We start from the raw sequence: 15842 nt of genomic DNA, 5'->3' as shown, positions 1-15842 counted from the left end.
GCTTTGTGATAGATGGCCAGGAAAGAAATGTGTGTAGGTTGATAAAATCTTTATATGGCCTGAAACAAGCACCTAAGCAATGGCATGATAAGTTTAATACAACTCTGACATCTGTTGGTTTCGTTGTTAATGAGGCTGACAAATGTGTATACTATCGCCATGGTGGGGGCGAAGGAGTTATACTGTGCTTGTATGTTGATGACATACTGATATTCAGAACAAACCTCAAAGTCATTGAGGAGGTCAAATCATTTCTATCTCAGAACTTTGAGATGAAAGACCTTGGTGTGGCTGATGTTATCTTGAACATCAAGCTACTGAGAGATAATGAGGGTGGGATCACACTTCTGCAATCCCATTACGTTGAGAAGGTGTTGAGTCGTTTTGGATATTCGGACTGCACACCATCTCAAACACCATATGATCCTAGCGTATTGATTCGAAAGTCCAAAGGCATGGCTAAAGATCAATTGAGATACTCTCAAATCATTGGTTCACTGATGTACCTAGCGAGCGCAACGAGGCCTGACATCGCGTTTGCTGTGAGCAAACTGAGCCGGTTTGTTTCCAAACCGGGTGATGTACATTGGCATGCTGTTGAGAGAGTTATGCGCTATCTGAAAGGTACTATGAACTATGGACTTCACTATACCGGATACCCGTCGGTACTTGAAGGGTATAGTGATGCGAATTGGATCTCTGATGCTGATGAGATGAAGGCCACAACTGGGTATATGTTTACTCTTGGAGGTGGCGCTGTTTCCTGGAAGTCTTGCAAGCAAACGATCTTAATGAGATCGACAATGGAAGCAGAATTAACGGCATTAGACACATCTGGTGTTGAAGCGAGATGGCTTCGAGATCTTTTGATGGACTTGCCATTGGTTGATAAACCGGTTCCGGCTATCCTTATGAACTGTGACAATCAGACTATCATCACCAAGGTGAAGAGTTCAAAGGACAACATGAAGTCCACCAAACACATAAGAATGAGATTAAAAGCTGTCAGAAAATTAAGAAACTCCGGAGTGATAGCGTTGGACTATGTCCATACGGCTAAGAATCTGGCAGATCCCTTTACAAAAGGGCTATCACGTGTTGTGATAGATAATGCATCGAGGGAGATGGGTATGAGACCCACATGAGTTGCCATGGTGGTAACCCAACCTATATGATCGGAGATCCCGTGAACTAGGACCTGGGAAAACAAGCCAGTGGTGAACTAAGGAGAGTAACTATACTAACCCACTCCGTTGGAGATGCAATACTCTCGATACTGTATGGTAGGATGACTACGGTCTCAATGTGTTCCAAAGCTTATAAAAGCAAGATGCTATCCTACAGAGCGATCTTTGGAGGAACACACCTATATGAGCCCGACTGCTGGTCACAGTCTATGAGATTGGGGTGATCTCTAGTAAGCTCATGAATAGGCCAGGAGTGTGACTTATATGCTCCACCCGAGGGGTCAGCCTTCGGCAGCCTAGTACTAGTAAGACATGTAGTGAAACTTCTTTACGCCAAACTGACAATTCAAGGCATAGTCCATTGTTCAGTTGTGAAGGAGTGTAGCCACTTGTTCTAGGTGAAGTTCAACCTTAACAGGTCTTTACTGAAACACTGGTATATCGAAACAGCAATTGGAACAGAGGACACAATGGGCCCTCGAGATCTGGTGGGGGATTGCTGAAATCTGAGATGGGCTCTAGGCCCATATTGCAATTTCTGAAAAATCTCTAAGGGCCCATGTGGGTTATATGGCACTAGGTGTGGTGGGAAGTTTAGTCCCACCCCGGAAGTGGAAGGAGAGTTGGAGTGGTTTATAAGGGTTTCTCTTCTACATGCTATTGGAGCTTGAGAAGAGAAGAGGCCCTCGCGCACTCCTCCTCCGCCGCCCGCCTCGCCACGCCACGCCTCGTCACGACGCGCCGCGCCGCGGGTTGCGGGATTGAGCCGAGCCGAGCTCACACCTACGCGCTTATTTTTGCCAGTCACTAACGGAGAGTTTTCTGACAGCTGGGCCACGATCTGAGACGTCGGATCGTGGGCTGTCACGGACTCGGACGTGGGTCCAGCCCACGTCTCTCCACGCGGCTGCGCCTATAAGTATGCGGTGTCTCCTAACCCTAGCCGCCACGAACAGATCACATCTGCTCACGCGCACGCCCACCGTCGTTCCTTTGCTGCTGCTACCGCCGGTGACTCCATCCCGTCCGCCACGTACACGGTCGACGGGAGAGCAGGTCTCCGAAACCACGCCCTTCTGGTTCCTGTACGGGGTGAGGGGCGAATAGGTTTTTGGGTAGCGATTACGCGACTACTCGCTTCCGATCGTCTACTTCCTCTACGTCCGCGTCGCCTTAGTCATCACCATGTCCACCGACGCCGACCGTGCCGCCGCCGAGAAAGCTGAAGCCGACAAGAAGGTCGCCGAGGACGCCGCTGCTGCCACCAAAGCCGCGGCCTCTGCGTGGCCTACTGGAGGGTATAACTCGTTTATCCCGCTCCTGATTATTTTCATACTAGCAGTACTAGCAGTATGTGTAGATTTGTCTACTGTTTGCTTAGTACATGCATGTTTAGATCAGAGTGAGTACGTCATCAACTTAGTCAATGCCATGCTAGTGATTTACTCATGGATTAATTTAATCGAGAAATTGTCTATTTACTCAACAGGTTGACCAGCGCCGCTTTGCTGAACCAGGTAACATTTGGCGCGAGCGCATAATGTCGTTCCTGGTCAGTGGCACCGACGGGAGGATGCTGATGGTACGGTACTGGAGTGGCGTGGAGCGCTTCGGCGACATTGGGGCTTACAACCAAAATGAGCTATTCACGGCGCGCGGCATCACCAGCCGCATTGAGGTGTTGGAGGTGGACATCGCCGGAAAGAGGCTGGTTCCCATGAGGAGCCTTGGCCGGCATGCAGTGTTTATTGGCCTGACGCACTGCTTGCACATCTCTACCGAGACATTCCCCTACATTTCTGCCGACACAATATACCTCGGCTGCTATCATCAGCAAAACCGCGGGTTTGGCATCTATCATATCAACAACAAGAAGCACCGGAGGACCGAGCCTAATGACAAGTTCATCTTTGATATAACCCGGTATTTATATCAACCAGCTGCCAGACCCTACAACCTTGATGAGTATCTAGTATTCTATGTGGACCGTAGACACCGCTATAGTAAGGCATGTATCAATCATACAAGCTGTCTCTTTTACTCTTGTGAGGAGCCTCTCTAGTGCATATATATGTATTTGTGTGGCTGCCTGTTTAATTTGGCATGTGATCGATCAACCTTGACAGCAGCCAAAGAAAAACTTCTGCTCTCTACTTGGTGTAACTCTCGCAACCTAAATGAGATTCCTGTTTAACATGTTATTTTTTCATAGGGACTTGCTCTCTGATTTGCTCTAGACGTCAATGGTCAAATATGATGAGCACATTTTTTCCCCCATTCTGCTTATGCTAGAACCATTTGATTTGGCTCTCCATTGGCTTTACAAACTGATGATTTCGGAGTTCTTGTGTGGAAGTCCTATGCTCTCTAATTAAACACCTTGCTTCCAAGATAATCACTGCACTTATTTTTTAGATCCTATGGCAAATATGGTAAGGTTAGAAATAACTTCAGATTTCAAAGAAAATATTGGACTCTCGGGTTTGTTATTTCCCAGGCGAATGCAGCCAGCCCGAATGGCCCGGTGTGAGTAATTTGATTTGTGGGACAACACTGTTAGCAACCCTGCTAGAACCCCTTTAAATAATCGCTCAACTCTTGATTATTGTTTATACAAAGTTGATATGCTCTTGGCATCTTGTTATGTTACAACTCCCTGCAAATTTACGCTAAAGCTAATTGTCCATTGCTTTGAATGACGTTTCAGCAGCCTGAAGATATTTTGTTACGTCATTTGTTTTGCATCAGAGAAAAGAAGGAAATTCAGTAGTATTTGGTGTTGGTGGTTGGTTTTAAAACATGAATATTTTTTCATTGTGTTGTCTAGCTAATATTTATGTTTGGCTGTGGAGCATGCGCACCACACACTTTTGTAAAAGGTGATTCAGTTCACATGGCTTTAGTTTTGATTTCGCAGTGTGGTCCTTCGTTTCTCCCTCTTTTCTTTTTGAGAATGTTCAGGCTTGGCTTTACAGTTATTTCACTTCAAGCAGCGATCTGAGCATTTTTTTTTATTATACTATCTGTGTGCATCCAAGGTTATATGGGGTGGAGCCTTCAAATTTGACCATGTTTTATAATATTTGACCATGTTTTATAATAAGCTCAGTCTTGGTGAGATAATTGAGAACATGATTTTTTTTGTTAATTTCTCCTCAAAATATATGCAATTGGGTATGTGGACAGAATAACATGGGAGAGCAGTTTGTTAGACTAATGACTTTTTTGCCGTAAACTTGTACACCCTCTATTTATAAACTGCCAAAACATCTTACAGTTAGGAACAGAGGTTGTAAGTACGTATTGAGTTTTGAAATTTGTGTGCGCAACAATTGTTCAAATTTTACTATGGTTTTTACCTAAGATTTATTCTCTCTATTTTGTGTCTATTCTCTCAAAATATGGCAATGTATCACTGTAAATTTTCTTTCTTTGAGAACATCACTGTAATCAGGCTAGATGCAATTTCTCTCGCCTTTGTTGTTTCCTAATGTAGGTATGCGTAAAGTTGTTTATTTATCTTCTTATATGTGCTTCATCTGCTCACGTACGTTTGGTGGTATTTGGATATGACAGCTTCAAATGCAGTTGCTACGGCGGTGATGCTGGAAAGTGGTAGAACGTAATGCTACTCTTTGGAAAGCGCAGAAAGATGTGACTAAACATACTGATATGTGGAAACGGTAGCAACTTACATGTATAATCCTTCAAACGTACATCTATTGAGGAGAGAAAAGGGAGGATGCAATAGCAGTGTGGTCTGTTTGTTGAACCCATGCAGGGAAATTGGCAGACTCCGGATAATCTGAAGGGGGAGGAGGCCGTCATCACTTCAGTGTTTGAATGAGTTGGAGTGGCTGGTTCAACATTGGTATTGCAGTTTGGTCTTCTTGTTGTACTCCATCCGCACAAGTGGTAATGCTATGCTGTGGAGTGACCATTTCTTATTGGGAAACGCTAGGCACCAGACTATTGATGATCTCTTACCATCAGACTAGTCCTAGACCATTCGATCGAACTTACACCCAATGTCTGATCTGTTAGCAAACCATTCGATCGAACTTACACCCAATGTTCGATCTGTTAGCAAACCCCGTGCATGATTTGTTGGATCGAAGCCTTAGGGTGTGTTTTTTGGGCTCTTTTCAGCAGCTCCAGCGGCTTCTACTGCATAAAAGCCGGAGCCCAAACAAAGGGGCAATTTTTGGCGCAGCTCCACACCCGGCTGCTTCGGAGTGCTCCAGCGGTCCAGCCAAAAATAAACTGGTTTCCACTGTAGCTATACATTGTTTCCACAAGAAACGAAAATATGCTTCCAAAGAAAAGGGAATCTGCTTCCATGAAACCAAAGTATAAATACAATCAGAACACTTTACGACAAAATATGATACACAATTCAGGCCTAATATATCTGCAGGGAGCCTGGGTATTGTCTTGGGCTACACCGTGAAACTTGCTTCGATCTACATTTTGTGGATGTTATAGTGAATGTTATACAAATATTTTGCTTCCACGGTGAAACTTGCTTCCATCTACAGTGAATTGGCTTCCATGGCAAATCAAACTTGTTGTGATTTAATCAGATTTTCTTAACAAGACTAAAAGAAATATGTACTTATGTGATGGTTTGCTTACTTCAAATTATCAAAATGTTGCTTCCATCAACTAGATAATTGTCTTTAACCAAATAAGCCATTCCAGTAGAAATGAACCATAATCATGAGTATACGGCTTCAAACACATCAAGAATGTGTTTCCTGGAACTACAAATGTGCCCTGTTTGCTTAAAAATGCACAAAATTAATCATCCATAGTTCCATGGACGTACATGCTGAAACAAACTGGTAACTCCTGCTAGCTTGCTACTTGCTACTGTATGGAGTGTGACAACGTAGACATCAAGTTATTTCATTTGTCGTAGCTCCTCAAGGCGCACAATATTTTGGTGCACAAGCAGCACATCGGTATTGCTTCCATCAGCTTGAAGGAAGTCATCCATCAGTGGTGCTTCAAACATCAGTAAATTTTCCTCCCAACGGGGTGGTGCATCCAACACTGTCCAGACCAACAATGAATTGCTTGATACTAATCATCATTTCAACTGAAGCATTATAACCAAGGTATGCTTGGTGAACTAGTGTTGAAGAACAATATGGCTGACGCATATAATTTGGCATTTTGACGCAATAATAAAGTAGGTAGGATGGAAGCATACAATTACATAAATTAGCTTGGCAATCATGTCATCTTAATTTTATTACGAATGGAGGCATAGTTTTACAAACGACGACAAAGGTAGCACCAGAGGAGAGATATAGAACAAAAGGTATATATGCAAGCAAACATCAACAGTTGAATATATATCTATGCATCACTATTAGATTGAAAATGCTAATTACACAAATTGAAGGGGGCATCGAAAAAAGAGAAATCACATAGGTGATGAAAAATATTTGTTCATTAATAAATAAATATCTCCACAAACTAAAAACAAATATACTAAATCAAGAAGCATGGTTATAATTCTATCTGTTCGTGAGAAGCATGGGACAAGCACCTACGCAACATGGATTCTAAGTAACTAGATCGGAATCGCGCCTTGGCGCAAGGGTGCCGGTCGCAACGTTTTGGTTAAACAGGTAATGGCAAGTTAGTAGAAATCCAGGTTTAGCATATGCAATAATACATGATAACACATGCATAGAAAGTAAATTAGAGAACCAACACTGGAACTACAACATAATATACAATAACCATGGATTAGTAAATCCATCCGAAGGACCTGTCTCATAGCGATGAGCACACATAATTTACAATAAGGAAAGGGTGGTGTGCTACTACACTGATTCACAACGCCTCTATAGAGGCATCACATCCACCTATGATAATATTACTCGATAAACGAAAAGAACTTCATCTTCTTATGCGGTCAAAACATCGGTCGCATTTACAGCTCAAGCTCAGATAAGCAATTACTACTGTTGTCCTCATGGTCAGATGGATAGTAGCCAGGAAACTCATCATATTCGGTGCAGTCAGGCTCCTCATAACAAAGACCATTGCTTGGATCAACATACTGTTCAAGCGATTAAACAAATTATTCAAGGTTGCCAAATGGGAATTAGAACAATTGCTTGCAATGGATCATCAAGTTAATTCAGTTATTCATGAGTGGAACCATAATGGTAGCAATGCCGAAATATTATTCATCCTGATCATCATCCTATTTGTTACTCCCTCCGTCCCATAATATAAGAATGTTTTTCAAGCTAACATAGTTTGGAAAATGTTCTCATACTATGGGACAGAGGGAATAGAAATTAACCTAATCAAAGCAAAGAGCGGAGGAAGCTAAAACTGTAATCTAAACAGAACTACTATGCAAGTTAATACCAGTCGATGAATCGGGTTGCTGGCAGTTGCAAGGCTGGCCAGACTGGGTGTCATGCTCAACACAAGGTCTCCTCCCGAAGAATGTAATGACCAGATGTAATCAACCTGACATAAAAAGCCAAAAAGGGTGATAGTAAACATTGTTGTCGCCTTTGCCATACCCACACAATCAGTGCTAAATCATAACTGCAATCAGACCACATCCTATCTATTTCGAAGTTGTAATGTAAACAGAGGTTGCAGGAAACAAAACCTAGGAGTAAAAATGAATGATACATGATCAAGATTACAACATGTTCATACAGAAAGCAATACATCTGACAAATCTAAAGACCGGTGGTAATAATTAGGGCAAGTCATTTCAAAGAAAGGGACAGAAAAACAAGTAGCACACTACAGGGCAGCTGGACAGTACAGTAGTGTAAGCAAGGCATACAAAAGACTATACAAAAGGGAAGTGACAAAATCAGATAGCAGCCTTGATAAGTACACAAAATGAGAATTAGTGGTGTAGCTCATCATGGCAAGTGATACTGCTGGAAGCATAGTTCCAACCACCGATAAGCAGTGTTTTGCCAATGGAAATAAACACCAAGGAAACAACAAACATTTGTTTACCAAGATGGCTAACAGAAATACTCAAATGCGTGCATTTCTCCGGTAGAAAAGCACAATGACAGTCATTGTGCTATGCGGGTACATCCTTCTCCGATAAATAGCTCTAGGAATTCCAACATGATCCAACATAATATCAAGAATCATTCTGCTAAAAATGCTTACGATAGTCTGGTCCACCTGAGTGTTTGGAAATGGTATAGAGAAAACATAAATATGTGATTGATAAATGAGCAGCAAAGGAACATACATGCGCAGGACAACATAAAGATGCAAAAATAACATTATTGGAAACAATTAACAAAAGAAGCAATCGACGGTCAGTCTTAAGGTATGAGCTACAAATTATTTTTTTGAGCAAAACCGGTCAATGAACACACATTTTTTTTATGTATGGCCAGTGTAAGAATACATAGACTACATTGGTGAGTCTATGGTTACTCAACCAAGCATGCACCGAGTCTTTTGCTCTGTACGCTGATAAGAATAACTATGTGAATAAGGTAGACCCGATATTTCACTATCCATGTATATATGATGTGTCGAGGCACCACACAGAGCCAAAGCGTTATTTTTGTTTACGAAACCATAACTGTATGGCCAACGATGACTCATAACACACTGAGAAAATGATAAAATAAAATAAAAAGACATTAACCAAGGAACTAAGTATTTTTTTCCCTTTTCCTATCTTTAATAAAAACGGAAGAACTCGTGCCATGCTCGTCAATAAAATAAAATAAAATAAAAGGCATACATTCACATATTTATATATTACTTCATTTCATTTCCCCACGCATAACATACGGACTATGTGTACACAAGGAGTTAACAGACATCCATTAGATTAGCTTGCACGACCAAGGTTCAGTAGCACAGCAGTGGAATTTTTGTCTCCAAAGCACTGTGTACAGTTCGGAAAGGATGATCGCTTGGTACACCTCATAAGGGTGAACAACCATCTGTCAGACACCTGCAACTAACAAGACTGAAACCCTGAAAATGGTATATAACAATGCTGACCATCCCAATAAACAGAAAAGCTAGTATATCACACCTAACCCGTCCCCTAAGCTGGCACCAGATTGATCTACCCATTCAAGAGGACCAATTAAGCAATCCACACTAACTATCAACAACACAAAAGCATGCCACAGCGTCCCATCTCAGTTACCACCACACGCACCAATATGAATATGAGACTGATCCAACACTCCCCTTCCTTAGAACCTACCTAGACCATGTAACATGCCACTACTATGCACCTAATTTATTATCTTCGAAGTCCCATAGAAAAATAGATAATTTGTAAAGATCATCATGCATTTTTACTGAATCTTGAACTGTTTGAGTTCATAAATTTAAACGCATTATCTCAGGGGCTTGAACTAAGAAATATGATAGAACCGCAAATTGACTACATTGGCAGATTCACAACATATACATAGCAATAACTCTTATAGATCCTGCCTAATACATGCAGCAGCAATATTTTGGAGAGGGTATTGAAGATAAATTAAATTTATCTGGTTCCCAACCATTTATGTGGGGTTACATGATGTATTCAATGGCCTTAAGAAAAAACCATTGGATTGGATGAAGGAAAACATATGTACCTATGTTTGGCTTCCTCTCAATTGTGGGATCACTGTCCAAGGGACAGTAGTGTAGAACAGAGTACAAATTAGCTTTGTGTTCATAACCATAATTTTAAAATCAAGCCATGCATCTTTAATATAGGGGCCAAGTTAGTTTGAGTACAATCTGGAAATACACAACACCGATACATCTATCAACTAAATGCCCGATTCATGATGCGTCGATCAGAAGACTCGATAAGTTTCTTGAAGGAAGCTGCTTACATTGTTGTAGAAAGGTGACCTTGAGAAGAGTTGGTCAGCTCTGGTCCTCCTCTTCTACCAATCCTATAGAAGCCCACCGGAGATCTTAAAATCTGAACCCTACAACAACAACAACAACAACAACAACAAAGCCTTTAGTCCCAAACAAGTTGGGGTAGGCTAGAGGTGAAACTCATAAGATCTCGCAACCAACTCATGGCTCTGGCACATGGATAGCAAGCTTCCACGCACCCCTGTCCATAGCTAGCTCTTTGTCGATACTCCAATCCTTCAGGTCTCTCTTAACGGACTCCTCCCATGTCAAAATCGGTCGACCCCGCCCTCTCTTGACATTCTCCGCACGCTTTAGCCGTCCGCTATGCACTGGAGCTTCTGGAGGCCTGCGCTGAATATGCCCAAACCATCTCAAACGATGTTGGACAAGCTTCTCCTCAATTGGTGCTACCCCAACTCTATCTCGTATATCATCATTCCGGACTCGATCCTTCCTCATGTGGCCACACATCCATCTCAACATACGCATCTCCGCCACACCTAACTGTTGAACATGTCGCCTTTTAGTCGGCCAACACTCCGCGCCATACAACATTGCGGGTCGAACCGCCATCCTGTAGAACTTGCCTTTTAGCTTTTGTGGCACTCTCTTGTCACAGAGAATGCCAGAAGCTTGGCGCCACTTCATCCATCCGGCTTTGATTCGATGGTTCACATCTTCATCAATACCCCCATCCTCCTGCAACATTGACCCCAAATACCGAAAGGTGTCCTTCCGAGGTACCACCTGGCCATCAAGGCTAACCTCCTCCTCCTCACAGCTAGTAGTACTGAAACTGCACATCATGTACTCGGTTTTAGTTCTACTAAGCCTAAACCCTTTCGATTCCAAGGTTTGTCTCCATAACTCTAACTTCCTATTTACCCCCGTCCGACTATCGTCAACTAGCACCACATCATCCGCAAAGAGCATACACCATGGGATATCTCCTTGTATACCCCTTGTGACCTCATCCATCACCAATGCAAAAAGATAAGGGCTCAAAGCTGACCCCTGATGCAGTCCTATCTTAATCGGGAAGTCATTGGTGTCGACATCACTTGTTCGAACACTTGTCACAACATTATTGTACATGTCCTTGATGAGGGTAATGTACTTTGCTGGGACTTTGTGTTTCTCCAAGGCCCACCACATGACATTCCGCGGTATCTTATCATAGGCCTTCTCCAAGTCAATGAGCACCATATGCAAGTCCTTCTTATGCTCCCTATATCTCTCCATAAGTTGTCGTACCAAGAAAATGGCTTCCATGGTCGACCTCCCAGGCATGAAACCAAACTGATTTTTGGTCACGCTTGTCATTCTTCTTAAGCGGTGCTCAATGACTCTCTCCCATAGCTTCATTGTATGGCTCATCAGCTTAATTCCACGGTAATTAGTACAACTCTGAACATCCCCCTTGTTCTTGAAGATTGGTACTAATATACTCCGTCTCCATTCTTTTGGCATCTTGTTTGCCCGAAAAATGAGGTTGAAAAGCTTGGTTAGCCATACTGTCGCTATGTCCCCGAGACCTTTCCACACCTCAATGGAGATACAATCAGGGCCCATCGCCTTGCCTCCTTTCATCCTTTTTAAAGCCTCCTTCACCTCAGACTCCTGGATGCGCCGCACAAAACGCATGCTGGTCTCATCAAAGGAGTCATTCAGTTCAATGGTAGAACTCTCATTCTCCCCATTGAACAGCTTGTCGAAGTACTCCCGCCATCTATGCTTAATCTCTTCGTCCTTCACCAAGAGTTGGCCTGCTCCGTCCTTGATGCATTTGACTTGGCCAATATCCCTCGTCTTCCTCTCCCGGATCTTAGCCATCTTATAGATGTCCCTTTCACCTTCCTTCGTGCCTAACCGTTGGTAGAGGTCCTCATATGCCCGACCCCTTGCTTCACCAACAGCTCGCTTTGCGGCCTTCTTCGCCATCTTGTACTTCTCTATGTTGTCTGCACTCCTATCCAGGTATAGGCGTCTGAAGCAATCTTTTTCTCTTTAAGCGCCTTCTGGACATCATCATTCCACCACCAGGTATCCTTATCTTCGCTTCTCCTTCCCCTGGACACTCCAAACTCCTCCGAGGCCACCTTACGAATGCAAGTCGCCATCTTCATCCACACATTGTCCGCATCCCCTCCTTCCTCCCAAGGGCCCTCCTTAAATACCCTCTCCTTGAACACCTGAGCTACCTCCCCCTTGAGCTTCCACCACTTCGTTCTAGCGACCTTGGCACGCTTATCCCGCTGGACACGAATCCGAAAGCGGAAGTCAGCAACCACCAGCTTATGCTGGGGTACAACACTCTCCCCAGGTATCACCTCACAGTCTGAACCCTACAAACAAACAAATACATGTTTGTCTCATGAAAAAAAATATACAACTGTGGCATCTTTTAAACAACATTACACCTAAGGAGTTAGCAATATGTTTGTATCAAACCAGCTATTTCTATTATCAAATCAGATTTTTCCATTATCAAATCAGCTATTTATATTACCATATAACCTATTCACAATGGGAAGATTAAAGAGAGGGGCATAGTTGAATGAAATATGTAATACATAAATAGAGTGTAGCTTATCTTGTTGCTGCAGGTTGGCATTGCTTGGGGAGGCAGTAGCTGTAGGCTTTGAGAAAGATTTTGGGTATACGATTCTCCCGTTGCAGTAGCTTGTGGGAGGCGCAAGGTGCAGACCAGGATCTCCTCGCCCTCTCCCTCTCTGCTTCCTCCTCCTGCCTGCTCTGTTTGCCAAAGAAAAAGAATGCACCTTACCAATTTCAGAAACGACACGGAGAATAGATGCGGAGATAAGTACAGGGAACTGAATAATCCCAAAAGAAAAAGAATGCACCTTACCAATGGGTAGTGCGGCCAGTTCGAATAATGCGTTGAAGTCTATTGGTCTTCACCCATATAATTTCCTGAACACGCTTGTATCCCTAGATCTCCAAACTGAAGAAGAATAAGGAGGTAAAATGGATCAGCGAAAACAACTATTTTCCAAAAACAAATGTGTTGGCATAAAGTCAAAATAATAATAATTAAGCATATTCGACATATTGTCACATCCTACACTCGTGTAACCAACATGTATATCTACAGATGTTTTCCATTTGTCACATCCTATTATGGTAAATGTCCTAAAGCTGAACATATTTGAAGCCTGTACATCCATTTGCCTGATCAATTTTCATGCGAATACCTAATCATGATCTTAAAATTATTATAGTTCAGTTTGATTATAATTTATATACCTAAGTCAGCCAACTATGCAAGGGAAACAACGAACAGTTCAGAACTTCAGGTAGTGCTTACTGTATAATCGATATAGCGTTGTTTCTATCTGATCCAACGGCCCAGAGCAATCTTGAGCGAGATCCGACGACTCACATTGCATCAAAAAACAAAAGAAACACGCTCCAGGCCTTCGTATCAATATAGAGAAGCTGAGCCTTGGTGTATCAATTATGAACGTGTGTTCTGCTACATCTAAAATAGAAGGATCAATATGGTCATGTACTTGGAATTCTAAAGACAAATTTATCAAGTATCTGCTGCTAATAACAAAAATTATAACAGGATTTAATGAAATGTCAGTAGGCTCTTAGGATCAGGGGAGCAGTCTTCGCCATCTAAAAGTGACTCTTGTTTGTAATTACACAAAAATGGAGTTTCCCTTGTTTTTCTACATACACAAAAAATGGAGTTTGCTAATGCAATCACATGTAGCAGAGTTATTCAATCAATTGACAGGAGGGAATGACATATGCACTAAGCACCACAAAGTCGTGTAACAAAAAACAGAGGAAAAAACTAAAGGAAGAGGCAAAGATGGCCTTACCTTCACGGGAGAGGTAGACGTGCCTTTGCCGGGAGAGGAGCAGGGTAGCGGTCATCGCCCTCGGCGTGCTCGTCTCTTGGTTCGCCAATGCTATGTCTTTCCCAGCTTCAATTGCTGCAACTGTAGGCTGTCAAATAGAAAGAAAATAATGGATATTTCAGTTGGCCTTCATAGTAGCTTCAGCAAGCACAACATAAACAGATTTGGCTACATATATTTTTTTCTCAATTCATCCATCCAAAGTAGAGGAGAGAAAATTTAAAAATAGCATGATAATGTTGGGTTCTCCGGAAATGCGAAGACAAGATACTAAGCAGAGTCTGAAAGTAGCACCACTGAGGCATGATGGGCCTACTGATATGCAGTTTCATAAAGGAGCCATGGACCAAGGCTCAAACTGTCAAGGATGGGATGTTGGTTGCACCACTACGACACTATCGATTAGGTTGTCACATTCCGACTTTTCTTAACACCTTAAAAACTATCAAAAATAAAAGATGAAGGAAACAAAATGCAATACAGAAAAACATAAATTACCTTTAGTCCTGCACACCCTACTATGCCCGTAACGACTGTAACTGCATCCGGGTGTCGAGCGACCTATTATTGAAGAGTTGACTATTAGTGAAAATTTCAGTATAAAGCATTGATTCCTTTTGCATATAGGATCAGAAGAAATGTCTTCTTACCTCTATGACACCTTGCTCCCCAGGAATAATTTCTGGCATCACTTCACAATCAGCTAACGCTTCCTTTAGCTCGTTAAGTAATGACTCGTTTCTTACAGCCACCAGTTTTGGTTTGAACGTTTCTTACAGGCACATATTGTAGAAAGAATATGCAACTACTGTTGAATAAAAACAAACTAAAACTATTATTGTTTCCAAATCTATTAGTTTGGAAATCAATTGCATCGTGGGTCCTGTAAACAGAGAAGCAAATGTGAAATTTAGATGTGGTTCAAAATATTTTAGTGGTCCCACCCATAGTCAAAAAAAGACATTTTGGGACTAACATACATGTGGCTAATGCACGAATATCATGCATGTTGGGCTAACAATATTCTGAAATCAAAATCCGCACACCATTTATCACATGTCCTGATTTATAAGGCTGAATTAAAGAGATAACAGATATTACTAATGGGGTCATTTAATTACTATAATTGTCATTTGCCAAAAAAATAGCTGAAAATATCCTATATGCCACTGGGTGTCGTGTCATGTAAAATAAAATTCAAACAAAAATATATAACACTAACTTAGGAAAAAGCACTTTGTCCCCCCTTTCTTTCTGTGCCCGTCAACCAATCAAATGATGGCAAAAAGTGAAACCAAACAGAAGGAAAGGAGAGGGGTCACTCTGTTCCCAGCGAATTTGTCCATATGCACAAATATAAATCATGCCCACTAATTTGTCCATATGCACACATATAAAACAAACTGAGGAGTTATGAGCAGGGAGTTAACAAAAGACTACCAATCACTCTAGCAGATGGAGCCATCCCACTGTATCCTCTCAGACCGTGACACCTCTCGGAGCTAGTCAAAGACAAATCTCCAGAGGTTGAAGACATACCTTTCTAGGAGAAATTGACCACCGCAACAACTATCCTTGCAACCAACCGCGAGCAGCAACCTAAATAACAATAGATCAAGCCGCAAGTCAGCCTTGGAGAGAGAGAGAGAGAGCGTGTGTGTGTGAGGGAGGGAGAGAAAAGGAGAGGAACCTGTGGGGCCGTCGCCACCGACGCGCTGACGGGGGACGTGCCGCTCCTGGTCGGCCCTCCAGACCGACGTCTTGGAGGAATCGACCCCAAGGGGCGAATCCACTGGCCACAGGAGATTAGGTGAGGGGATTGGGAGAGGGTGGGGGCCGGCAGGGATGGGGAGAGGGT

General features: G+C 42.5%; 1 protein-coding gene and 1 long non-coding RNA gene across 9 annotated transcripts; both read right to left on the bottom strand.

Annotated features, from left to right (window-relative positions):
* Positions 1–6884: 6884 nt before the first annotated feature.
* Positions 6885–10278, bottom strand: LOC119318043. Of its 3 annotated transcripts, XR_005153913.1 has the most exons (4): positions 10058–10278; positions 8199–8375; positions 7581–7685; positions 6885–7263 (listed from the first exon to the last, which is right to left on the bottom strand). It is a non-coding gene; the product is annotated as an uncharacterized LOC119318043 (long non-coding RNA). The 3 variants fall into 3 exon arrangements; XR_005153912.1 differs by having other exon boundaries at positions 8199–10278; XR_005153914.1 differs by lacking the exon at positions 8199–8375.
* Positions 10279–12308: 2030 nt separating this feature from the next.
* Positions 12309–15836, bottom strand: LOC119318042 (1-deoxy-D-xylulose 5-phosphate reductoisomerase-like). Of its 6 annotated transcripts, none has more exons than XM_037592547.1 (8): positions 15675–15836; positions 15425–15583; positions 14635–14867; positions 14483–14545; positions 13946–14072; positions 13420–13593; positions 12961–13056; positions 12309–12845 (listed from the first exon to the last, which is right to left on the bottom strand). In XM_037592547.1, exons 3-7 carry the CDS (start codon positions 14671–14673, stop codon positions 13010–13012), a joined length of 450 nt encoding a protein of 149 aa, XP_037448444.1. In that variant the 5' UTR covers positions 14674–14867; positions 15425–15583; positions 15675–15836; the 3' UTR covers positions 12309–12845; positions 12961–13009. The 6 variants fall into 6 exon arrangements, 4 of the variants coding, with proteins under 4 accessions (XP_037448444.1, XP_037448445.1, XP_037448443.1 ...); XM_037592548.1 differs by having other exon boundaries at positions 15524–15583; XR_005153910.1 differs by having other exon boundaries at positions 12956–13056; positions 14635–15583.
* Positions 15837–15842: the final 6 nt, after the last annotated feature.

The sequence above is a fragment of the Triticum dicoccoides genome, chromosome 6A (assembly GCF_002162155.2).
Source record: "Triticum dicoccoides isolate Atlit2015 ecotype Zavitan chromosome 6A, WEW_v2.0, whole genome shotgun sequence".
Lineage (NCBI taxonomy): Eukaryota > Viridiplantae > Streptophyta > Magnoliopsida > Poales > Poaceae > Triticum > Triticum dicoccoides.
Note: the sequence above shows the minus strand (reverse complement) of the source record. Positions and strands in the feature narration are given on the sequence as shown.

Excerpts from the sequence above, each read along its gene's own strand:
- LOC119318042 (XM_037592546.1), bottom strand. The coding sequence starts at position 14,673 with ATGCCAGAAATTATTCCTGGGGAGCAAGGTGTCATAGAG. Across the intron at positions 14,546-14,634 it reads GGGAGCAAGGTGTCATAGAG|GTCGCTCGACACCCGGATGC; the intron begins GTAAGAAGACAT and ends CTTCAATAATAG. Across the intron at positions 13,057-13,419 it reads AACGCTATATCGATTATACA|TTTGGAGATCTAGGGATACA; the intron begins GTAAGCACTACC and ends ATTCTTCTTCAG.